The sequence below is a fragment of the Manacus vitellinus genome, unplaced genomic scaffold (genome assembly GCF_001715985.3).
Source record: "Manacus vitellinus isolate BGI_N305 unplaced genomic scaffold, ASM171598v3 scaffold_12_pilon, whole genome shotgun sequence".
Lineage (NCBI taxonomy): Eukaryota > Metazoa > Chordata > Aves > Passeriformes > Pipridae > Manacus > Manacus vitellinus.
The window spans coordinates 18611653-18637772 of NW_021938949.1; the positions used below are offsets into that span (position 1 = coordinate 18611653).

The following is a 26120-nucleotide window of genomic DNA, read 5'->3' on the forward strand; positions in this document are numbered from 1 at the left end:
TAAATTACTGTCTCTATATATACTATGTATAGGCTGGGGGCCAGTCCGTGAGGAAGGGCACCGGGGGCTCATTTCCCTCTGTCCTCTGTGTAGTGCTGGAAGCGGGTGAAGCTCATGAAGACCTGCTCCAGGGAGATCTGGCTCACCGAGTAGTCCTCCAAGCGATACTTCTCTTTGGCTTTCTCCAAGGCCCCAAAGACCTGCAAGGGAGGGCACAGACATTAGGGCAGTGTGACTTGGCAGGGGGGATCCCCAGGCTGCCAGGAGGACCCTCAGATTGTGACAGGGAACCCCTAGGCTGTGACAGGGAACCTCCACACTGACAGGGAAAGCAGACGAAGCTTTTTATCTCCAGGGAGACTTGTGGAAGTGACACCTTCCCTGGCAGAAGGGGGGGGGGAGCCAGGAGATGGATTATTTAGCAGAGTATCTGACTCCATTTAAAAATATATCCTGTGTATATGAACATTTTACATATTTATATGAGATAAATGAATATATATACACACACACACACACACACACACACACACACACATACACAACTGGGCTTGAATCCCAGCCCAGGGTTGCTGCTAACACATAATATATATAAAATATTTACATAATCTTAAAAAACCTGCATAGCATACTATATATACACATATATATGTATATATACTATATACATAACTAGCTGTGCATAGCATACAGCTAGCTTATATATAGCTATATATAATATCTAAAATATTTATAAATATAAACACACATATATTTATAAACTATATGTAGTTTTTATATAATCTGTATACTATGTACTCTCTCTATAGTCTCTATATATTCTATACAATATATAATTGATATATATGTACTCTAGAGTATCACCATATACTATATATAGTATATAGATAAATAAAAAAACCTATATATACTATATACAGTGCTTATAGTGTATATATTATATAGTGTATATACAGTGTATATAGGATAATATATTGTAATGTATATAATATACATATACATAATATAGTGTATATACACAATATATACACTGTACATACTGTATATAATATATAGATATATAAAACCCTATATATACCTATATACTGCATATGAAAACAATCTGTATACTATGTATACCTCTGTATACATGTATTTATATATAGATAGCGTATATATATAGGCAGATAGTATTACAGAGATAGATAATATACATCTGTATATACTATGTATATATTCCATATATTACCACCTATGTACATTCTATGCAGATGGTTACATACTATACTTACTATATATATATGTGTATATATATATATATATACACACATATACACACATATATATACACATATATATATATGCACACCCATGGGGTTTTATCTGTATCCCTGGGCTGGGATCCTACTGGGTCCACAGTTGGGTAAAGCCATTGCCCACAGCCCTGGTGGGACCACAGGGTGACACCCAAAGCTGGGGTGCCAGGGGGCTCCTGGGGCTGAGGGACAGGAGCAGGCAGGTGCCTACCCATGCCATGTTTCCCACTGGGATATCAGGGTGGGAATGATGCCTACTGGAAGCAAAGCACTGAGAGCATGCAAAGGGGCAGGAGGAGGGTTCTCTCCTCCTGCAAACAGGGGATTTGCTCCAGCACCCCCTTACCTGTGCCCAGCTGAGGTTCTTGTTGGTCAAGTGGTAATGCACCATGCCCTGGTGCTCATGTTTCAGGACACTGCCTGGGAAAGATGAGCAAGGACAGGTTCTGGGTTAGGGAATGTGCTGAAGCTCACACCCAGCACCCTGCCCTCCCTCCGAGGGCTCACAGTACCTGGGAAAGTCTTCTCCACGAAGGCCTTGAAGGCCAGCAGCTCGCCCTCCTCCTCGCTCCGTGTCTTGGCCAGCAAGGTGTAGCCACTGCCAAACTTGCTTTTGAGGTGCTGGGGGCTGCCCAGGCACTTGAACTGCCCGTTCACCATGATGGCCAGGCGTGTGCACAGCGCCTCGCACTCCTCCATGCTGCAGGAGGGAGAGGACTCGTTCAGAGAATCATGGAATGGTTTGGGTTGGAAGGGACCTTAAAGCTCATCTAGTCCCATCCCCTATTATGGGCAGAGACACCTTCCACTAGACCAGGTTGCTCAGAGCTCCATCTAACCTGGCCTTGAACACTTCCAGGGATGGGGCAGCCACAGCTTCTCTGGGCATGTAAACACCAGGACACAACAGCAGAAGTTTCTGCAAAGTGGTTGGAGGTGTATTCCCTCCTCTCTAGGCTTTTGGAGGAGGGAGATTTAGGTAAAGCCAGCCCCTGGTTGCAGACAGGGACTGCCCACCCACCAGGCTCTGGAGTTGGGTCCCATCCCTTGGACCTGGCCACTCTCCCTGATCTCTCACGCTGAGCCCTGCCCAGCCAAGTGTCACCTGTGGGAGGTGAAGATGATGGATTTGCCACACTCCCGTGTCCGTGTCACCGCGTCCCAGAGCAAACGCCGGGCCACGGGGTCCATGCCAGTGGAGGGCTCATCCAGGAAGATCACGGGGGGACCACCAATGAGGGCAATGCCAGCACTGAGCTTCCGCTTGTTACCACCACTGCAGAGGAATCACAGAACCATTACAGTTGGAAACAATCTCCAAGATCATCAAGTTGACTGAAAAAGGGAGATGGGAATGTAAACAGAGATCCAGGACGAGCACAGGGAGCACCAGGGCAGCGGACACAGGGCTCGTCCACGCCTCTCTCACCTGTAGGTCCTCACGAGTTTGTCGGCGTGGGGCTCGAGGAGCAGCCCCCGCAGCATGTTCTCCACGCAGCTGCCGCTGTAGCGCTCGGGGATGCCCCGCAGCCGCGCGTACATGCTCAGCGTCTCGCGGCCCGTCATGTGCTCCAGCAGGGCATCGAACTGCGGGCAGTACCCGATCCGCTGCTGCACCTGGGGGCGAGAGGAACCCAAGGGAATTAGCTCACAGGCAGGTCTCCGGGCCAGGAGGTGCCTGGGCACCCACAGGGCTTTGCTGCTCCTCAGTGAACGATGGGGGCTGAGCCACAGCTCCAAACCACAGGTGGAATGAGATGGAAATGCTCCTGTTGCTGGAGCAGCGGGGCTGGCAAGGATGGACACAGATAACGTGTCTCTGGGTGACAACTGGGTGGGCTCACACTGCCCTCTCCCAAGCTGGTTCCTCACTGTGAGGGACCATTTTGGGATTCCCAGGATCTCAGGAGAAGGAAAGTGCTGGAGGGTTGGTACCTCCACCATGTCCTGGTCCTTTCCAAGGACAAGAGTGTGACAGAAGGCAGCTCCAGGGAGGGAATCAATCTGGGCCATGCTTTCAGGGCAGACCCTTCTTGTGTTCTCTATGCCTGACCTTGTCGGGGGTCCCATTCACTTATGAGTTGGCCTCAGTGATCCTTGTGGGTCCCTTCTAACTCAGGATATTCTGAGAAATCTGTGACAGTGGTGGAGGAATCCCGAGGTTGAACTGAAAACCCAACCCTGCTCATTTCTTGCTTTTCCAAACGGAGTCGGCAACTCCCAAGGAGTCCTCTAGCGGGGGTCTGGAAAGGTTTGACCTACTTGTTTTAGAGAGATCATTTTCCAATTGTGATCAGTAGCTCACATTTTGCACATTTCCAACTATGGAGCAAAACCTTAGATGAAGGGTTTGCCACCCTCACAAGGTTTGGCTTCCATTTGTATCACATCTGTGATCCCAGTGAAGAGGGGATTGCTTCCACATGACCAGATAATGGAGAGCTGGGCCAGCCAAGGACACAATACCCCTGGGATATTGCCACCCCTGGAACTACAACCACATCCTGCACAGAGGCACCTGCGAGGTGGCTCAGCCCAGCCAGGCACAGGACTGTCTGCAGCACTGCCCCTGCAGCCCTCGGTACCTTCTTGATGTTGGCCAGGATGCTGTGCCCATCCACAAAGGCGTCCCCTGACGTGATGCTCTCATCACCAGTCAGCATCTTGAAGGTGGTGGTTTTGCCTGCTCCATTGAAGCCAAGGAGGCCAAAGCATTCCCCTTTGCTGACGGCCAAGGAGATCCTGTCCACTGCCAGCAGGGACTCCCGGCTGTCATAGACCTGGTGGGGAACACACAAAGCCATGTGTCACCACCTGATGGCACGGCAAGGCAAGGGGTGGCTTTGCCAGCCCCAGGAGTCCACAGCTCAGCCGGCAGCAGGATGCTCAGGGACACGTTCTCCTCACCTTGGTGAGCTCCTTGATGACCAGAGGGCTGCTGAGAGATGACAGCAGTTCTGGTGGCGACTCTAAAACCTTCTTCCTCTCATCTGCCACGTCCCTGTCCTCTGGCAGCACAGACACACGGTTCAGCAGTGCCACCTGAACACACGGGGGAGACACACCCTGTGTCACCTGGCTGCTGGGGGACAAATGGGTGCCTCCAGTGTCCCCAACCCCAGCAGGATCCATCCCTTCCATCAGCCACCTCTGGGGACGCCTCACTCCCTTTCCCACCCCATAAATGCAATGGGATCAGCCCCTCTGAGCAACCTGTTCCAGGGCTGCTCCCTGGGAAGATGATTTGGGTGAAGGGGGCCTGTCTCCAGCTCACAGGGACTCCTGGGCTGGGCTTGGAGGGCCCCTCACTGCTCCCTCCCACACACTTCTGCTCACCCATTTCCGCCGCCTGCAGATGCCACAGATCAGAGTTCTCAGTCTCCAGAGAAGGTTTGTCTCAATGAGGAAGAGGAGGAAGAGGAAGGAGAAACCCTGGACGGCCAAGGAGGTCAGGTATCGCCCGATCCCAGGCGTCTCCCAGGAAAAGTAGTTCATCTGATAACTGATATCTGAGGAGGGATGGAACAAAATCAACACTTGGATCAATCCACACTCAGGGGAGGAGCACATAACCTCCAGAGGAATCTGTGAGCCTAAAGCTTTGCCAGGCTCCTCTCCATCCTCTCCTGCCCACAGCTCTTTCCAACACTTCCCACAAGAGGATTTGGGTCTGGAAGGGATCTGGCAGAAGATGCTCAATGGAGGTACGCAGAGGACACCAATCTTGGGATTTTTTTACTTGCCTATGAAACTTTCTCTAGCCCACATTTTCCTCCAATCCTTAACTGGATCACCTATGAGTGTCAAACACTGCCCAGTTTTTGGTTTAAAATGGTACCTGGAGCTACTGCCCAAGTAGAGGTCCCATGATACTGCTCAGCTCCACCACCCACCCCACAGAGAACCCCAGTGTGACTATGGGGGGTTGGCCAGGTGAGGACCAACCAACACTCACTGAAGGCCTTGCAGATGAAAATGGCTTCAACAGAGGAGGTGCAGAACTGAATGAACTCGTAATTCTGGTAGAAGTCACTGATGCACTGGCCCAAGCAGTAATTGGGTAAGACAAGAAAGACTTTATCCAAGGTTTTGGAGAGGTCCACCAAGCCCAGCTCTGAAAGAGGAGCACAGGAAGATCAGGTGATTGGAGACGGCTGGTTTGGGAGAAAGATGCTGATATTGCCAAGTTCAGAAAGAAATCAAACATATTTTGTCATGTTTAATGGGTGGGAATGGACTGTTGTAGGGTTTTACTGCCAGTGTGGGGACAGTCCTGGGATGACAGAGTTCCCTTGGGGGTTGGACTGTCCTGGTGATGACTGGGCAGGTACAGAGGGCAGTGACCTACCCGGGATGCTCATGATGGTGACAGCGAGGAAGGTGGCGGTGCCAGACAGGATGTTGAAGATGGTGAGTCGGGTGTAGGCCGTGGCTGCCACTGAGAAGAAGAAGCTGAGGAGGTACATGAGGGGGATGATGGCCCAGCCATAAAGGAGGAAGATCAACATCACATCAACAAGGTGGCTGTCTTGGGTGAAGGCTTGCACATCAAAGGCTTGGAATATCACCTGGGGCACAGCAATGTGGGGAGAACGCACATTTGGGTTAATCTCAAGCAACATCTCCTTGTCCCAGCGGCCCAGACACTGGGGTAACAGCAGCACTGCACTGACCCAGAGAACCCCTCATAGATGGGTCCTACCAGCAGCCTGGGCTTGTCCCCAGGGAAGCCCTTTCTGCAGACTGGGATGCAGAAGGGCAGATCTGGGAAATTCCTCTCCAAGCTCCCATGGATTTAACATTTCCTAGTGCCCATAGCCAAGTATTCAGGTGCCAGAGGCTGCAGTCAACTGCCCCAGCTGGTTGGCCATGGTCCAGCTGCCAGCAGGATCAAGGGACAGTTTTCTTGCTGGTCCTTTCTACTGAGACAACACCAGTGGCCTTGTCCTTTTCCCTGCAACCTCACACATCCCAGAGCAGCACCCAGCGCTCCCACCAATGTGGAGGGCATCAGGGCAACTCACCAGCATCAGAGCACAAGGGATGAGGAAGTTGATGATGTCCCAGAGCAGGGCAGAAAGCCAGAAGTTGACCACGTAGACGCCACTGACGAACTGGACGTGCTTGGCCTTGATGGCCCGTTCGCTGACCAGCAGCAGCGCGAAGGTGCTGGCGAGAGAGGCCATCCCGTACAGCAGGTTGATGGCAATGGCAAACCCAGTCTGGCCTCTGTGGGGACAGAGGGGCAGGTGAGAGCAGGGACACCTTGAGAAACCAACGCTGAGGCCACACAGGGACAGCACAGAATCACAGAATATTCCAAGGGAAGGGACCCAAAAGGATCATCAAGTCCAACTCCTGGCCCTGCACAGGACACCCCAACAATCCAACCATGTGCCTGAGAGTGTTGTCCAAACACTCCTTGAGCTCTGGTAGGTTTGGAGCTGTGCCCACTGCCCTGGGGAGCCTGTTCCAGTACCTGACCACCCTCTGGGGGAAGAACCTTTTCCTGATGTCCAGCCTAACCCTCCCCTGACACAGTTCCAACCATTCCCTTGGGTCCTGTCACTGGTCACAGAGAGCAGATATTGGTGTTGCCCTTCTGCTGCCCCTCATGAGGAAGTGTGGTCAGCACACCCACACCAGGCTTCTTGCAGAGAAGAAGCTGCAAGAAGTTAGAAGCTGTAACAAGCTGGCTACACTCCCCCAGCATACCAAATAAACACCCCAGTGAGATGAGCATCTCCCAGACAGAGTCCACCCTGCACAGCCCACCAAAAAACTTCACCCTGCCCTGGCGAGGTCCCATGCGTGGCCTCTCTGTACAGGAGAGGTTCAGAGACCCCAGATGTGGGATTTTGTGAAGTGTACAGCCACACATACTCCCTGCTCTGACCTCCCAAGGAAAACCAACCCCAACCTCTGAGACATGTCTGTGGGGTGACGTGGCTTCCAGGCTCAGGCAGGTAAGTCACCTCCACAGCTTTGCTCCTTTGTCCTCCTGAGTGTAATCACAGCTACGTTTGGGTCTGAGAAACTCCAGCCTGGCTCCTCCACTGACCGAACACAACCAAGCCACCCTGCACCCACAGGAGCCACGGGCCCTAGCAGGAAGACGAGCACTGTGCCATCACACGTACTCCATGAGCTGGTCCTTGGCCTTCTCAGTGATGTTGCGGGGCTGGGGGTAGTTGGTGATGGTGATGGAGGCGTTGGGGCCCGCCAGCACCCTGAGGACAGCATTGTCAGCCAGCATGAGGGCGGTGGCCGGGGCGTGGTAGGCCTGGTTGTTGAAGAGCGCGGTCACCACCGTGCGGTTCCCGGCGCCCTCGAAGGAGGCGGCTGCGATGTAGTGCTCGTTGAAGGCCCCCCCTTCCTCAGAGGCCCGTGAGATGAGGTACTCCTCCAGGCCACCTGCCAAACACACCACTGTCAGGAGCAAGTCCATCGCAGGAGAATTAAATGGGGCCAACTGGAAAAGACCCCAGGCACCCCAGCCCTGGTGGCCCACCCTAGACCTGATCACAGAAACATAGATCCATGGAATCTCCTGAGTCGGAAGGGACCCATGGGAGCCCACCAAGTCCAACTCCTGGCCCTGCACAGGACACCCCAACAATCCAACCATGTGCCTGAGAGCATTGTCCAAACACCCCTTGAGCTCTGGCAGGTTTGGGGCTGTAACCACTGCCCAGGGGAGCCTGTTCCACAAACACAGGGTTACGAAGAAGGCAGCTCTGCTCAAGTGAGGGGGGGTCTTGCCAACGTTGGGACACTCCCACGCAGGAGCAGATAGACAGGAATGTGTCAGATATGCTGTGGCTCGGACCTAAACTACCTGCACCAGTGGCTCCACCTGCTCCATGGGTTGTCCCTGAGCCCTCACCCAGCACCTCCAGCGGCGACTGGCGCTGGGCATCCAGCAGCTCCACGTACTGCTCCGCCAGCCTCTGGGACAGCCCCGCGGCGCCCGGCACCGAGAAAGGCACGACGGTCTGGCCATAGGGCTCCAGTGTCAGCCGCAGCTGGGACGAGTCCCGCGGGCCCGGGAAGGTCTTGGCCACGATGAGGGCAAAGGCAGTGAAGATCAGAGGCACGAGGAACTGCGCCGCCACCATCTTCCAGTTGCGCCAGCTGTACATGGCTCGCTTCATGAACATGGCGTAGAACTGCTGGCAGCACAGGTAGAACTGGCAGGGGAGAGGTCAGGTCAAGGTGAGCCCTGCTGGCTGTGGACACATCACCCCACACAGCTGATGGGGAAACGACTCCAAAACCACTCCTCATCCTGCATGCAACCCTCCAGCCTGCAGCAGAGCCTGCTCTCAGCCAAGCCTGTCAAGGGATTAGCAGGGCAGCTGCCTGGCTTCAGCACATCCGACTCCCTGGCTTCTGAACGAGACACAGCCTCTTTGGGATCTCAGGTGTTAAAAGCAGTATCAGCCATGACCTTTACCTTCCTCCACCTCCCAGCATTTGAGGTTCACAAAGAGGATTACTGTGGGGTGGCTGCTGCCGAAGCGGCCAGGGGAGACGCCTGGAGTGCCCAGCCCAGCCCCTGCCAGCACCTTCTCTGCTTTCCAAACCCTGCAACACCCTTCTCCCCCTCTGCTTTTGAGACGTGCCCTTGAGAAGACAAGGGATATTTATCACAGGCGCAGAGGCAGCGGGGTGTGAAGGGCTGTGCAGGATCTGGGACACGAGCCTAGCCAGGGAAGGGAGATGGATTTTCAACCCCAGTGATGGAGCAACGGTAGGTGAAAACCACTTTAGACCACCTGGAATACCTCAAAGAGCAATTCTGTAGATGTCAAGATTAACGCAAAGAGGATGGCAGTGACCAATCCCCCCAACCCTAAAAGTCATTTGCCCTAAAAACACAGATTCCAACTTAATCTTCCAATTTCAAGCCACATGTCATGAGATCGGCCATGGGGGAGGCTCTACCTGGTAACCCTGCTCCAAACCCCCTCTTCACAAGCCCCCTCCCCGTTCCTGCTGCACCGTGCCCCCAGCACTCACCCCGGTGTTGAGCTTGATGCTGGAGCAGTCCTCGGTGATGAGAGCCCCGCTGTCGTCCGTCATGTCCGTCATGCCACTCAGGCTGCTCGAGTCATCCATGGCCCAGTCATTGGAGCGTCTCTCGTGCTGGTACTGGAGGGCAGGCAGCTGGATGGCCTGGATATCCATGCTGGAGTCCACCAGCTTCCCAACCCTGTGCCAGGAGGGAGAGCAGGTGATGCAATACAAGCCCAGGCCGGATCAAGCGGTTCTGAGCTGAGGAAGCCAAACCCAAGGCAGCAAACCCCACATGAGCTATGCAGGACATCCTCAAACCACATGGGGATGGGTCATCCCTCGTTCCTACCTCAGGAAAACCTCCTCCATGGTGGTGACCGAGGCGCCGTAGCTGGCGATGCCCAGCTCCTCCCGCCTGTGCTCCAGTTCCGTGAACAGGGCCTCGAACCTGAGTGGAGAAGTGAGATGTTAGACACTGATGCTCATGAGAGGGGGCACTCAGGGGTAAAGACCCTCTGTGCATCAGCCCTGCAGCTGGTTTAAGTCTTACTGCCAACTCCAGGGCTGCCTGTGGCACTGAGCATCCCTCTGTCCACAAAAGCAGCTTTTGGGCTCCATCAGCTGCTCTTCCTTGCCTCAGCTATCACAGAATCATGGAAACACAGAAGGGTTTGAGTTTGGAATGGACTTTAAAGACTGTCTCATTCCAAAGCCCCTGCCACGGGCAGGGACACCTTCCACCAGATCAGGTTGCTCCAACCCTCATCCAACCTGGCCTTGAACATTTCCAGGGATGGAGCAGCCACAGCTTCTCTGGGCAACCTGTGTCAGGGCCTCACCACTCTCACAGCCAACAGTTCCTTCCTAATACGCAATCCGAATCTCCTCTTTCTCAACTCAAAGCCATTCCCCCTTGTCCTGTCCCTTCAGGTCCTTGTCCAAAGTCCCTCTCCACCTCTCCTGGAGCCCCTTTAGGCACTGGAAGGGGCTCTCAGGTCTCCCTGGAGCCTTCTCTTCTCCAGGTGAACACCCTCAGCTCTCCCAGCCTGACTCCAGAGCAGAGGGGCTCCAGCCCTCGGAGCACCTTTGCTCCAGCAGCTTCATGTCCTTCTGTTGGAGCCCTAGAGCCAGAGGCAGCACTGCAGATGGGGTCTCACAATGGCAGAGTAGATGGGGACAATCACCTCCCCTGACTGCTGGGTCCATAGATTTGATTTTGGAGCCAGAGCAGCCTGCCTTGTTTGTGCCACCCTCCACACTGCAGGAGGAACTGAACCCCATTTTCCAAGACCAGCTCTGACCAGCAGCTCCCCTTTCCAGCAAGCCCACAAGGACAGTGTGTGCCCCAGTGTGTGGAGACAAGGGGACCCAGCCAGGGTCCCCAGGTAGGGGACGATGGCATTACCTGTGCGTGCTCTCCTTGGGCAGGATGAAGGACAGCTCTGCCCCGGCGTTGCTCTCCATGGTGGCGTTGGGCACGTACTGGCAGATGAGGCGGGAGATCTCCCCCAGGTTGCAGTAGGGCTCCTTCACCATCACCATGTGATATCCTGCCCCTGGGCAGAGCCACGAGACAAGGGAGAGGAGGGTCAATCCCAGCCCAGCCTGGCCCGGGTAGGGGGCTGGAGAGAGGGATGCTCAGGCATGACTTTGCCTGGGCTGTGGACACAATGCAGGAGCAAGTGTGGGGATGGGCCTCAGGAGAGGCAGAACAGCAGGATGGAGAGCAACCAGCCTTCAGACAAGGAGCAATAGGCCCCCTCCCTGCCCTGTGCCCTCATCCTGCTCCTCCCTGGTGAGCAGACCTGGAGCGTGGGCTGCTGCCCCTCCCGTACCGTATTTGCGCTTGAGGAAGAGCGAGGAGCCGCAGCACTGCAGCTCGCCCTTGGCCATGATGGCAATGCGGTCCCCCAGCAGGTCTGCCTCGTCCATGAAGTGGGTGGTCAGAAGGATGGTTCTGTTGCTCCTCTGCTGCTGCAGAAGGTCCCAGGTGGCCCTGCGAGAGGCCGGGTCCATCCCCGACGTCGGCTCATCCAGCATCACCACCTGCACAGGGGACATGGCAGCAGGTCAGGAAGGGCTGGGAGAGGCCCAGCAGTGCAGGAGGGACAACCCCGGGGCCCAGGAGGAGCCTTGACCTCGCAGCAGTGATCTTGTTTGGGGGAGCAGCTGCCAGGCAGCAGAGCCTCAGGGCATCGTCCCCTTTGTGAGTGTGCTCCTGTCCCCTCCCCATTGTCCCTGCTTCTCCCACTGGCTCACCACGGGTGAGGAACAGCCTCAGAGCCACCCCAAGGACTGTGTTGGCCCCAGGTTTGAGCTGAACCCCGTTGAAGCTGCTTGCCTTGGAGTCCCCGATGAGGGCGATGCCGATGGAGAGCTTGCGCTTCATTCCCCCAGAGAGAGCCTTGGTGAGGGAGCGGCGCTTGTCCTCCAGGTTGAGGATCCTCAGGATGTGGTTGATCTCCTCGGGGCACTTGGAGGGTGGGTATCCCTTCAACTGCCAGATGGGGGAAGGGAGAGTCAAGCCCAGGTCTGCCAAACCCCACCACACTCCCTTCCCCATACCCAGGCAGGAAAGTGGGGAAGCAGAGATGGGCTCCTGCCCACCCCTGAAGGAGCTGGCACAGCTGGTGTGGGGTTTTCCACAGAGTCATGCTGCCAGTGACCCTCCACTCCTCCCTCAGCCAAGCAGGGAGCTCCTGCCTGCAGATGAGGTGGGAGGAGGAGGCAAGGGCTGTTCTGCTTATCATAGAATGCTTTGGGTTGGAAGGGGCATTAAAGCTCATCCAGTCCCATCCCCTGCCATGGGCAGGGACACCTTCTACTAGCCCAGGTTGCTCCAAGCTCTGTCCAACCTGGCCTTGGACACTTCCAGGGATAGCCACAGCTTCTCTGGGCAACCTGTGCCAGGGCCTCACCACTCTCACAGCCAACAATTCCTTCCCAATATCCCATCTAACCCTGACCTCTGACAGTGGGAAGCCATTCCTCCTTGTCCTGCCACTCCAGGCCCTTGTCCAAAGTCCCTCTCCACCTCCCTTGGAGCCCTTTTAGGCCCTGGAAGGGGCTCTCAGGTCTCCCCAGAGCCTTCTCTTCTCCAGGTGAGCACCCCCAGCACTCCCAGTCTGGCTCCAGAACAGAGGGCCTCCACCCTCTGACCATTTACGTGGCCTCCTCTGGAACCACTTGATGGATCTCACCCCTCAGGAAGCCAGGAGGTGGCTGCTGGGTGCCTCCCCCAGGCCTGGCTGCCCCCCAGTGCCACACTCACCCCAGCATAGAAGTGCAGGTGCTCTTCCACCGTCATGTTGTCGAAGAGCACGTCGTGCTGGGGGCACAGCCCGAGGCTGCGGCGGATCAGCACCATGTCCTGGGAGATCTCGTAGCCATTGATGTAGGCCTGGCCACCCGTCGGGGAGTGCAGCCCTGCCAGGGGAGAGAGGATAACCTCAGGGCTCAGGATAACCCCAAAGGCAAAGAGCATCCCCCCACACATGCGGCTTTCTGCCAAAATTCAGAGCAAGCCTATCTCCTGCTCAAGCTGGGGTACAACAGCTTCCTCCCACCCTCAGGGTGGGCTGTGTGGCACCCACAGGTGGGACATGGACCTGGCAGTGCAGCAAGGAACAAGCCTGGCTCTGAGCTGAGCAGAGGTCAGGACAGAGCTCCAGGAAGGTCTCATGAGCCCCCTGAGCTGCCAGGAGCAGCTCAGAGCAACAGAGAACAGAAGAGAACCATCAAAGGTCACCGTGTCCATCATGCCAAAACAGGTGCCCTGGAGCTCAGCAGCTCAAGGGTGACAAAGACCAGTTAGTTCTCCCTTATCTGCCTTATCATGGCAAACCCTATAGAAACCCATCCTAGAGTGGGTCTGGTGTCTTCTCAGGGCTCTCCAGCACAAAGACTGGCCGTCATTTCCCCCACTACCTGATCCCACTCTCGTAGAGGGCTGAGCAGGGACCCCCATGCTCCCTCCATTTCCCTCTCACTACCCCAGCATGCCTGGCCAACAGCTCAGCAAACCAAAGGTGCTCCAGGGAAGAGTAAAAACCCCTCCCCAACCTCAGAGATGAGGTTCAGCTCCTCTTTGAGGGCCAAGCCATCAGCCCTTCCCTGCCCCACACCAGCCCCACAGCAGGATGCTCTACCTGTGAGCATGGACAGGGTGGTGGTCTTCCCAGCACCATTGTGTCCCAAAAGGACAGTGATCTGCCCTTCGTACATGTTCACTGTGAGGTCCTTGACTGCCTCTTTTGTCTTGTTTCCCACTTTGAAGACCTGAAGAGATCACATTAATGAGCTGATGCTGTACTCCAGGCAAGTGCTCTGGGATGCTCCACCCAGCATCCACTGGGATGCTCCCAGGGTGTTCCAGTACACAACAGCTCTAATTCAGGTAAAATTCAGATGTCACTGCACCTGTAAGTACCCAGCACTTCAGTCCACCAAAAAATGCAGCCAGCTCTGGGAACAGCCTTACCTGCTGTCCCCAGCAGGCAGCAGATTTTACAAAACCAACATTATGGTGTCTTTGTGCCGTGCTGAGCAGTGGGTACCTTGGAAAGGTGCTTTATTTTGATGCCTGACACGAGGTCAGCAGGTTCCTCCTCAATGTACTGACTCTTCAGGGCCTTCTCGGGGTCCTCCTCCTCCTCCTTCTCTTTCCCCACGACAGTCCTGGGCCGCCCGCACCAGTATGAGGGCTGATGGAGGAAGGGAGAGAGAGAACTCAGGCATAGGCAGAGCCCATCTCTTCTCCCCAGCCTTGGCCACCCTCCTCTCCCACAGACATCTCCTAGGGATCTTTCAGACCACTCTCCTCAATCTGGGAATTGCCAACCAGCACACCTTCAGCAGGCAGGGCAGACAGGATGGGACAGCTCCTCCTGCCTTGCCTCCTTCCTCCATCTCTCCCTTACAGCAGGACTGCCTGGGGTCACAGAGCAGCTTTTCCCATCTTCATCCCCATGGAAAAGGTCAGTATCTCAATGAGAAGTAAAATCACTCAGGCAGAAGCACCTTGCCCAGGAGAGCCCATGAGAGGGATGATCATTCCCTCCAAAACCTCTGACACATACTAAATACAAACAGCCTGGAGTCTACCCTGCTGCAGTTACAGCCTTTTTTCCTTTCATCTGGCTCTCTGGGAATGAAGTTAAATGTTTGTGACCTTAAACCCCTGTGGAAATAACAATTCAACAACTCCTGGATGCAAAATTGGCTTTTGGTAGATGGCTGCATCTCCACTCCCCCGGCCTGGCTGCAAGAGGGAGTGAGATGTTGGAGTGAAACCATGCTGGGATAAGGAATTTAGAGGGGAGGAGGAAAAGCCTCTCTATCAAACAAGGGATCCAGCCACAGGATCCAAAGGAATTGTGTTGCTCCCCACAGTGCCCACTACAGCTGCAGCTGCTGAAGGTGATGCCGAGCATTTGGCTTGGCAGAGCGAGGGTGGCTCAGCTGACAAGGTGACAGTCATCACCCACCCCCTGGCACGTGGGGGCTGGCAGTGGATGGCAGTGCTCAGGGGGGGTGTCAGATGACTGGATCTGGTTGCTCACACTTGAGGTTTCTCTCCAATGCCTTTGCTTGGGCACGGAGACATTTAACAACACCCTGCATGCCAGGAAGTGTCGGGACAAAGATTTAAAGCCAAGACGACCTTCATAGGCAGTAAAAAATTACAGCTGCATAAGCCTTCAGCCAGGACGTGCTGCAGCCCCTGTGACTTTGGAGGCCAGATGGTGCCACTCTCATACATCAGACCAGCCCACTGCATGGCACAGAAGTGGTGACTGTGCCCAAATGACGCCCCTGGAGCCCAGGGAAGGGGTGTAAGCAGAGCTCACCGTCAGGAAGAAGTACCAGGGCTGTGGCACACCGTACTCCCCGGGGAACACAGCCTCCACATACCAGGCCACCAGCCCATAGAGCACCGAGTCCAGCAGCAGCATCCCCAGCACCTGGGCCAAGGTGAAGTTGTCATCCACGCTGACGGGTTTCATGAGGTCCCTCCACTGGATGCCAGTCCCTGCAAGGCACACAGGGCACTGCCACCTCTGCATCCCCAGCAGGACACAGGTTTCTCCAGGACTGGCAAAGAGCATCCCCTCTCCCAGTTCCCAGTTCTGTAACGACGACCACCTGCACAGCTCTACAATCCCTTCTGTGCATGGAGGGAAAAGAGGCACGGACATCCTGAGGCTCCCCACCCTACCACACTCCTTCCACCCCACCATGCTCCCTCCATCCCACTATGCTCCTTCCACCCCGTTCTCTGCCACTGCCTGGGATGAAATGGCCCCTTCTCCTCCATCACCCCTGTCACCACAGCCACTGGTCTACTGCCAGCACTTTGTAAATGCATGGTTCTGCTGGAACCAACAGCAGGCTCATTAATTAAAGAAATTAAAGATATATATCAGGAAGGAGGAAATGCAATGGTTCCTATCCATTAGAACAGAATTCCTTTGGTAATTAAAGTGATGATGGCATTTTGCACAGCCCAGGGGCATGGAGAGGCTCCCCTGGTGTGGAAGCAATCAGCAATTCACCCTCCTGCTCTCCTTAGGAGCAGGAAAGTGCTTCTCCCTGACATCTTTTCACCAAGCCAGTCTCATCCCATCAGAAAATCAGGCTGACTCCTCTCCCCAGGGACAGGATGTTCCCTCCCCAGGAACAGATGGCACTGCTCACCTTTCCCTTCAAACATGCCGATGAGCTGTGCCCCCATGGCCATGGCCACATTGGAGATGAGGCAGGATGCCAGCTTCTGGCTGTGGGACATCAGGTCATAGCGGGGCGAGATGAAGAAGTAGGGGATGTAGGAGAAGAAGTAGAGAAAGCCGCCAGCAGCAGCCGCGACGTTTGCTGCCAGCAGGGAAGAGCGGGAGGGAAAACGTCAGTAACACGGTGATGCCACCCAGTATCCTCACCAGCCTTCCATCCAGGGAGATTCCAGCCTTTGGCACAAAGGCTGGGTACATGGAGACAGGATGAGGACAAGCCCCTGTCCCACAGCAAGGCAGGAGCCACATCTGGCTCCCAACCCCATGGTGGGCAGCTGCAGAAGGCCCTGCACACCCCAGAGCACAGAGTCCGGGGGCTGTGAGACAGCAGCATGAGGCCCTAAGGCATGAGCTTGTCACAGAATCACAGAATAGTTTGGATTTGAAGGGACCTTTAAGACCATCTTGTTCCACACTCCCTGCCATGGGCAAGGACACCTTCCACCAGATCAGGTTGCTCCAAGGTCTATCCAACACAGTCCTGAACAATTCCAGGGATGGGGCAGCCACAGCTTCTCTGGGCAACCTGTGTCAGGGCCTCACCACTCTCACAGCCAAGAATTTCTTCCTAATACCCAATCTAAATCTTCCCTATTTCAACTCAAAGCCATTCCCCCTTGTCCTGTCCCCCAGGCCCTTGTCCCAAGTCCCTCTCCAGCTCTCTTGGAGCCCCTTTAGGCACTGGAAGGGGCTCTCAGGTCTCCCTGGAGCCTTCTCTTCTCCAGGTGAACACCCCCAGCTCTCCCAGCCTGCCTCCAGAGCAGAAGGGCTCTGGCCCTTGGAGCATTTTCGTAGCCTCCTCTGGACCTGCTCTGGTTTGGGAAGCAACAGCACCCACATCCCCTCCCACCCACTGTGTGGAAAAGGCAGCCAAAAGGGGAAGAAAGACCCCTCCCCTCCACATGTGGAAGTGATCAGTAACACAAGGAGGGACCAGGGTGGGACTCACCTCGCGAGAAGAAGGCGCTCACCATGAAGTTGAAGGAGATGGAGGAGATGGAGAAGATGGCAAGGAAGGTGAACACCAGCGTGGGGTCACTGTTGGTGAGCACCGCTCCCTGTTCACTCACCTGCTGAGAGAATCTGGTCACTCCCAGAGCCAGCCGTGCCTGCAGCACGTGCAGGCAGCCCAGACCCGATGTTCTCCAAGGGTTAGAGACAAACTGAGATGGATGAGAACACCCAGAAACTCCCAGACCACTCCAGAGGAAGGAAATACAGCTGGCCTTCATGTGACATGGGGTCTAAGGGACAGGGGACAGCCTGGCCAGCACCCGGGCAGCCCCCTCCTGCTTCCCACGGTGTGGGCACATGCAGAGGGAAGAGCCCAAGTCCCTCCAAGGGCTATAGGAGGGTGGTCCTGCTCTGCACAGTGTTCATGGGGCTTCCAAGCCCCAGGCCCCTCCGAGGGAGTCCCCCCTGCCATGAACACAGCTGTGGGGCAGCACTGCCCACCTCGCTCTGGAAAAGGCTGACTCCAGCCTTCGGAGGAGCCCTGGGACACCAGGACAGTCCTATGGCAGAGCAGCTCTGTCACCCCTGTGCCTTGCCAGCACAGAGCTCATGGCCTGGGGACAGACACTCACCTTGACACAGAAGAGCACGGTGACGAAGAACACGGACACCAGGAGGAAGAGGAAGAACATGAGGAACCAGGCGCTCCAGTGCAACCAGTTGCTGAGGCCCATCATGCGCATGTACTCCTGTGGGAGGTCACGGTGTCACCCAGGGCTGCTCCCCGGGCACGGCCAGGGCGACCTGGAGGTGGCTCTGCCCCGCGGCACAAGCGAGGAGGTGGCAGCCCCAGGTGCCACCAGAGTGGTCCCTGCACAGCCACCAGCCTGGCGCGGTGTCCCCATCTCCCCGGACAGGGCTGCCACCACAGAACATGTCCCCAGAGAGACAAGCTGAGCCCAAACCCACAGCAGGGTGCCAGCAGTGTCACCAGGGCCACACAGCAGCAGGCAGGACACCCAGTACCTGAGGTAAGCTAAGCCCTGCTGTTGCAACCACACAGCTGAACCCCAGCCACCCCCACAGCACACGCACACACAGGGCTCTACACTCAAAAGGACAAAAATCTTCCTTCCCACGCACTGAACTCCTGAATCCACAAACTCTGGAACCCACAAGTGTTGCCCTCTCTCCCAGCCCAGGAGAAACACCATCCCTGTGGTCCAACACCCTCGGCTGCACAGCGAGGAGAGCCAAGTCTCATCCCAGCAGCAGGATTAGCAACATTCCTCCCTGGGGCTCGTTAATCCACTGCCATCCCCACCTCCTGCGCTGGCTCCGAACCCAATGGGGATTTTGTTCCTAATTTAAAGGCATCATCCATTGGGAAACGCCACTGCTCACCTTCAGCTTCTTCTCCTTCTCGTGGACGACGGCGCGGACGATGTTGAGCGAGGTGTAGGTGAAGCTGAGCATGAGCAGCAGTGGCAGCTGGTTCTGGATGGCCAAGAGGAACAGGTCATTGACGTAGGCGGGGTAGGGGAAGCGCTGTACCACCACTGTGATGTTCTCCAGCAGGCTGGTAGAGCTGGCACTGGCATGATACTGCATGATGGCCCTGTCCACGGCGTGCTGCACCGCCAGGAAACCCTCCCGGAGATAACCTGCACAGCAAGAACACACAGGGATAGAGACAGGTCTGGCTTCTGGACGGAGAGACAGCCCTTGTGGGAAGGATTGGTTGGGAAGAGGAACATGGACCAAAAATGGAGTGTGGAGGAAAAGCAAAAAAGCATCACTAGGACACAGTCCTGCAGACACAGCGGGGCTGGGGAAGGATGGACAGCAACTTACAGAATCACAGACTGGTTTGGGTTGGAAGGGCCCTCAAAGCTCATCTCATTCTACCCCCTGCCATGGGCAGGGACAACTTCCACTAGCCCAGGGACACTCTCCACTAGACCAAACCACTCTCTCATAACCATCATTTAGAAGGAGCTGGCAGGAAAACTCAGTTTACACCATGTCCTGTAGAATGGTTGTGATTTTATAAGGGGGAGATTCCCCGTCACCATCAACCACCAAAAGTCACCTTTTTCTTTGTAAACCAAAGGAATACAGGATACTCCACAGGCTGTAGGGAGGAAGGATATATCCTGGGACTCATAGGTGGGGCTTAAATTTTTGTGCATTAAAAAACAGTGAAAAGAATTTTAATTTCCCAATAGAATCAGGGAATATCCAAAGCTGGAAGGGACCCACAAGGATCATCCATCCAACTCCTGGCCCTGCACAGACACCCCAACAATCCCACCCTGGCCCTCAGAGCGTTGTCCAAACACTCCTGGAGCTCTGGCAGCCTTGGGGCCGTGCCCACTGCCCTGGGGAGCCTGTTCAGTGCCCAACCACCCTCTGGGGGAAGAACCTTTTCCTGAGATCCAACCTACCACTCCCTGACACAGCTTTAATTAACAAAATAAACTTAAAATAGTTTATTTTTAAGAGGGATTGCTGCCAGGTGTTACCTGAAGAACAACTCAAATTCTCTTACAAAACCCAAAATGAGCATCTTAAAAGTCCCTTGGTTACAATGACCCCGAGAGAGGAGATAAAAGTGGGAATATGAGATCGAGAACAGCGTTTGATATGAACTCATTTACTGAGCAAACACTCTGGGGCTCAAGTTTATTTACACACTGGGAGCACAACCTGTTTGCCCACTTCCTCACACTCTCACTCTCCCTGGATATGGATGAAGGGAGAAACCCCACTGAGGGAAATACCCCCTTTGCCAAGCAGGGGAAGCTCCCAAGAAATCCAGTCCTAAGCCAGCGCCAGCTCCAACGGTGTCCCCTCTGGCTCCGGATCTGCCAGTGGTTTGGCTGCCCTTAAACACCTCAAACCACAGAATTGCTCTACTTACTTTTCAAGTGCTTAAACAGCACAATAAACACCGGGCAGTTTGGATTGTGAAATAAAATTTCCATTAAATTAGAAATGGAAAAAAAATTAAATTTTAAAACAATTTATGTACGTTAAAATTTATTCTCATCCAGCCCTACTCAGCAGAGGTGCCCAGAGGCCAGCAGTGCCTGTGAAGTCACAGGATAAAATTGAAATAAAGAATATAGATAATAAATATAACAAAAGTGTAAATATATTTAAATAATATTTAAATTATAAAGAATAATTTAAACATATAAATTAATTTTTAAATTAAATTTAAATAATGAATAAAAAATATAAGAATAAATATATAAATATAAAAATCAAATACATAATGGATAATTAATAATTTAACTAATATTTTAATATAACTATTTTTAAATATGTCATTATTTGATGAATTGTTTATATATGCACTGACAGAAATTGAATATAAATGTCCATATAAATATATAACAATTTAATTATTTTTGTATTTATATAGACTTATACACACACTTATAAAAATTTAACATAAATACCTATATAAATGATTACTGAATTACTTGTCTGTACTTATATAAATTTACTATTTATATAAATATAAATAAATATTTGTTTGGCTTGTATTTTTAAATTATATAATATATAACATAAAATATATATTTTATATAAATATAATATATATAAATATATATTAATATAAATATAACATATAAGGTATATTATATATTAAGATATATAATCTATAAATTTATATTTTATATCTAGTATTGTATTATAACAATATTATTCTATACTGTATATTGTATATTATATATTATGCATATTATTAGAGTGCATATTAAAATTAGATATTCTGTAAATGTAGTACTGGCATAAATATGAATAAATATTTCATTATAATTCATTAAATTTAATTTCTTTTTAAATTTAAAAATTTAAAAATTAATTTAAAATTAATCTATTTCTTTAAAGGCTCAGAGCCTCGGTGACCCCCTGGCAGGGGCTGAGCTGTGCCTGGCGGGTGACCCCCCGTCCTTGGCCGTGCCCCAGAGGGTGGGTGACCTCACCTGGTGTCCCTCCATCGGCAAACTTGGCCTCTCGTGGCCCAGGCAGCTGGAAGAGGGGGAACAGGTAACTGGTGTGCCAGTCCCGGTCCAGGTTGGGGTTCAGCCCCGTCTGCTCGCTCCGCGGCGCGTTCCTGGGGCTGTACTTGAAGCGCAGCTCGTACTCCACCTGCGGGGAGCACAGGAGGAGGGACACACCAAGGTGGGACACAGGGGTGACCCCGGGTGTGTCCCCACACCCCACACCGAGGTGGGACACACGGGTGACCCCGGGTGTGTCCCCACACCCCACACGGAGGTGGGACACACGGGTGACCCCAGGTGTGTCCCCACACCCCACACGGAGGTGGGACACACGGGTGACCCCGGGTGTGTCCCCACACCCCACACGGAGGTGGGACACAGGGGTGACCCCGGGTGACCCCAGGTGTGTCCCCACACCCCACATCCCTGAGCACTCACCTGCAGGGGCAGCGGGGCCGTGCTCTGTGGGAAGTGGTGCCGGAACACCACGGCGGCCAGGACGCTGCCAGAGCGGTTGTCCAGCCTCACATACTCCTCAAAGTCCTTCTCTGAGGCAAAGCCCTGAGCTGTGGAGGCAGAAGCATGGAGATGCAGGAACAAGGCACGGCAACACAGCATGGATTGATGCTCAGCTACCAGAAGGGTTTGGTCCAGGACATGAGGGATGCTCTGTGCCTGTTGTCAGACACAGGGGAGTCACACGGGATGCTGGAACTGTACCCTGGGCATGGAGACATCCCTCCTTTTTGAGAGCAGGATTCAGCTGTTCCAGAGAAAATCCTAATAGTTTGAAACACCAAGTGCTAAAATTTTCTATGCCTCAAGGTTTCCAAAAATATTCCTTCTCAGGGAAGCGCCAGCCACTTCCTTTAACTGTTTTAGGGCGATATTTTTGTAGACAGAAACTGCAAAAAAAGCCACGAAAAATCAATCCAAAATCCTGTCGTTTTAGTGAAAAAAAAAAAAAAAATCAAACCATTGCCTTGAAGTTCTGAAAAAAATTATGTATCCCAGGAACAGAGCATCAGGATTCAGAATCAGAGTCACAGAATGGTTTGGGATGGAAGACCTTAAAGATATCCCATTCTATCTGCCACCATGGGCAGGGACATCTTCCACTAGCCCAGGTTGCTCCAAGCCCCGTCCAACCTGGCCTTGGACACTTCCAGGGATGGGGCAGCCACAGCTTCTCTGGGCAACCTGTGCCAGGGCCTCACCACCCTCACAGGGGAGAATTTCTTCCTAATCACAGAATTATGGAATGGTTTGGGTTGGAACAGACACTAAAGCTCATCTCTTTCCAGCCCCCTGCAATGGGCACTAGACCAGGTGGCTCAGAACAACAATTCCTAGGAATTTCTGGGGAGGAAGGAACAGCCCCGGCCCCGCTCACCTCGGATGTTGATGGGCAGCGCTCTCTCCACCGCCTCGGCGATGCTCCGGACGGCGCTGCTGTTGGAGGGGACATAGGCCAGCTCCCAGGGATTGCTGGGGTGCCGGGAGGAGAAGAAGCTGGGCAGGTCATCCACGGACTGGGTGGGGTACAGGGTGGCGTTGGGGTGGCTCACGGAGTGCACCCGGTGCCGCAGCGCGATCAGGATGGCGGCGAAGAGCAGCGGCAGGCACACCTCGATGAGGGTCACCAGGATCTGCCGCTTCTGCAGGGCAAGAAAAGAGAGACAAACACAGAGAGAAGTACAGCAAATATATCATGTCTCTTTATATAGACATCTATCACAGTTACCTATCTATACATAGATATCTATAGGTATATACAGATATAAAGAGAGAAAAAAGAAGATGGAAATACAGAAGGTAGATCAGCACAGTAAGAGGCTCAGGGCATGGAAACACCAATAAGCAGTAGCATCTTACATTCCACAAGGTTTCACAACCTGGGTTTTTCCAGAGCCCCGGAATGATGCTGCACTGGTTCCCACAACCTTCATGGCTCTCCATCCAAGGTGTCCCATACCCTAAGCACCTCCCTGGCTCAGACCACCCTCCATAAGAGCCTCCCCCACCATACTGCCAGGTTGAATGATCCCAGCTGGTTGGTTGTCCTTTCCCTGTGCCCTGGGGCTCTGCCGAGTGCAGCAACACTGCTGGAACCAGTGAAGCTTTTCCTGCTGGAGCTGAGCAGCTGCAGGCAGCAGGATATGGGATCTGCATCCCAGGATGGGGCCTGGCAGAGCCACTGGCTACAGGATTGGGATCACTGCAGCACAGCAAGAATACCCACGGGCTCAGCCTGCACCCTAAGCCCTGCCTGCACTACACATGGTGGCTCACTATTTTCTTTTAATTGAGGTTCAAGCAACTGGACAATGAACTCAAGCCCGGAGAGTAGAATACAGCAGCTGTGCCAGAGCATGACCCTCCAGTGGCTTCCCTCAGGGCCACCCCTCCTGCAAAATTCCCAAATTCCCACTAGCTAATAACACACACCACCCATGCATGTTCATTAGCATCCAACACAGGTTAATTAGTATTTAAAACTGCTCATCCATCGCAGAGGAACTGGGGTCACCTGACCAATGTGGTCTAGTGGAAGGTGTCCCTGCCCATGGCAGGGGATTGGAATCAGACCGTCCCTTCCAACTGAAACCATTCTGGGATTCCCTCCTGCAAACTGAGCTCCCTTCACCCCAGCCCAGGCACAAGAAAGCACAGCACCCCCAGCCTCAGCCAGGGCAGTGACAGCCCAGAGATGTCCTTGGCCACAGGGATTCACCTCTGCTCATTCAGAGCATGTGCCCAGAGCAGAAGCAGCAGCATTAACCTCTTCTGAGGGCTCTGGCTAATTCAGGCTTTACAAGACACACGGATTTTCCACCTCCCCTCTGCCAGGCTGGAAAGAGGAGCACCACCAGGCAGGAGGAGCACCAAGAATTCTATTCTCACAACTTTGCTGTCTCAGCAACTGGATTTTATCCAGCAAGTGAGCAGGCTCAGGTGGGCACAGTCTCCAGTGGGGCATGAAGGGAGCCCTGAGCACAGCCCAGCCATTCCAGGGAGACAGCCCCACAGCAGCCGGGGTGAACGGGCCCTTGGATGGTTTGTCAGGAGGGGTACAGGGGTGTAAAGCCACACTGCCATCACCCTGCCTGTCAGCACCCACTGGCAAAGCCAAAAGCCCCTCTTGGGGCTTCTCGTGGGAGGAGCAGCCTGCGCTGGGCAGGCAGGGGAAAAGGAGCTTTTCCAACAGCCACGCTGGTAAAAGCGAACAGTGCAGATGCCGGATGGTTTTATAACAGCCCTGGCAGCCCAGCTGCCTCCCACTGATTTACTATTGTATTAAACCCCTCTCCATCTCATGGACTGCTCCAGAACAGCTCCCTGCCCCCTCAACTTGCAGGCTAATACACATTCACCAGCCCTGCCAGGAGTCATTTAAGCCGTGTATTTCAGGGGTGACAGGAACACTCATCCATAATCACCACCTCCGCCTGGCCGGGGCTGCCCCAGCTCCAGGCGAGCCACGTGTGTGTCCCAGCATCGTCCCCTCAGCAGGACAAGGATGGCTTGGGAGCTCTGTGCCCTCATCGGGAGCAGGATTTATGTTTGTATCCCGGCACAGCAGATCTGAGTCAGCTTGTGGCCTTGGAAAACACGTCGAGACAAGTCCCCGCCTCGAGGCGCACCCAGAAAACGACGCTATCGCCCTGCACAGGGGATGGGGGACTGTCCTGCAGCTCGGGGTGCACCAGGGGGGTTTGCAGGCCTGGCCATCACAGAGCAAATCATCCCTGCTGCCGGACCTGGTCTCCTCCCAGCCCTGCTCCCTGCTCAGTGCCTGCGGGGCGGCCGGGCCCAGCCAGCCCTTCCCTCTTCCTTTGGTTTATTTTTACAGCAGCGCCGTGCTGAGCTGCAGAAGGGTAATTGAAAGAGTAAAGCCGGGCGGCAGCCACCTCTGCTCCCTCCTCTTCCGCCGCGCTGTGCCAGGGCTGGCTCCGGGTCCCGGCGGAGCCGCAGATCCGCCCAGGAACATCCACTTAAAGGCGCTGCGGCCATGGCCAGTGCCAGCGGGACACTGCCGGCACCAAGGTCCCAAAATCCCTCAGCACCACCCAGCTGCCATGCAAGGAGGAGGGCTGGGAGCAGCTTTATATTTTTCAGAGCCCTAAAAGCTGCTTCTGAAAGTAATGGAGGAAAAAAAACAACCCAGGGCCTTGGTGGGTTTGGAGGCAGTGGCACCACCAGAGGAGGGCGTGCAATGAGACAGCTCAAAAAACCCACCTTTGCACGGGAGGTGCTTGGCTTATCCTGTCCCGGGACACGGGGAGCTGAGCTCATGGCCAGAGCACAGGAGGGGGACGTTGGGCACAGGGAAAGCGAGCACACAGCCCTGCCCTTAATTCCCAGCACAAAAGCAGGACAACACCACAGGCACAAATAACCCAGTTTTCCTCCAAGAGATCCCCTGGGCCCGTGGGGGAGGTTTGCTGGAGGAGCCAGACCCCAGGCAAGCTGTGATATACCCCTGGTCAGCGGTGTCAGAGGCAGCCCCCCAGCACAGTGCCAGCCTTACCTGCAGGATGTAGTTCTTCCAGAGCAGCAGCCCAAACTGCCTGAGAACAACCATCCTCCCATCAGAAGGGGCCCAGTGCCACCACTGCCGCTCCGCAGGACCCTGGAACAGAGGAGAGAGCTGTGAGTGCCAGGAACTGGTGGAGCTGGGTGGCAGGAGGGCACCATCCTGCATCCAGCATCCCATCCAGCCCCATGGCAGCTCCCTGCTTCCAGCCTGGTGTCACAGCAGCTGGCTTGGCCCCAAACAAGGCAAAATAACCATTCTGTTCTCTCTCCAAGAGTCCCTACTGAGCCAGAGCCTGTGGTTTCTGGCATGGCTGTTCCCAGGGAGGGAAGCATCAGGGTCCTTCCCAGCAGCAGGCAGGAACAGCTTTCCTTGAGCTGCGGGAGCACAGTGTTATGAAATCACAAACACCAGCCCAAGGAAGGCCATCAAACCCCTGGCAGCCCATTATTTTGGGATGGGTTAAAATTTCAAGTTGTGCCTCCACCTCCCACCACAAGAAGGGTTG

The 26120-nt window shown here is 54.0% G+C and overlaps 1 protein-coding gene across 1 annotated transcript; it reads right to left on the minus strand.

Moving 5' to 3' along the window:
* Positions 1-25715, minus strand: ABCA3 (ATP binding cassette subfamily A member 3). Its single transcript, XM_018067564.1, has 30 exons — positions 25607-25715; positions 22469-22733; positions 21514-21641; positions 21055-21220; positions 18461-18720; positions 17689-17805; positions 17052-17172; positions 16011-16184; positions 15164-15345; positions 13871-14017; positions 13463-13592; positions 12586-12740; positions 11656-11811; positions 11150-11360; positions 10720-10870; positions 9664-9762; positions 9318-9510; positions 8182-8485; positions 7436-7709; positions 6320-6524; positions 5644-5863; positions 5251-5409; positions 4632-4804; positions 4203-4337; positions 3881-4075; positions 2725-2912; positions 2401-2571; positions 1808-1995; positions 1642-1715; positions 1-200 (listed from the first exon to the last, which is right to left on the minus strand). Exons 1-30 carry the CDS (start codon positions 25658-25660, stop codon positions 69-71), a joined length of 5127 nt encoding a protein of 1708 aa, XP_017923053.1. The 5' UTR covers positions 25661-25715; the 3' UTR covers positions 1-68.
* Positions 25716-26120: the final 405 nt, after the last annotated feature.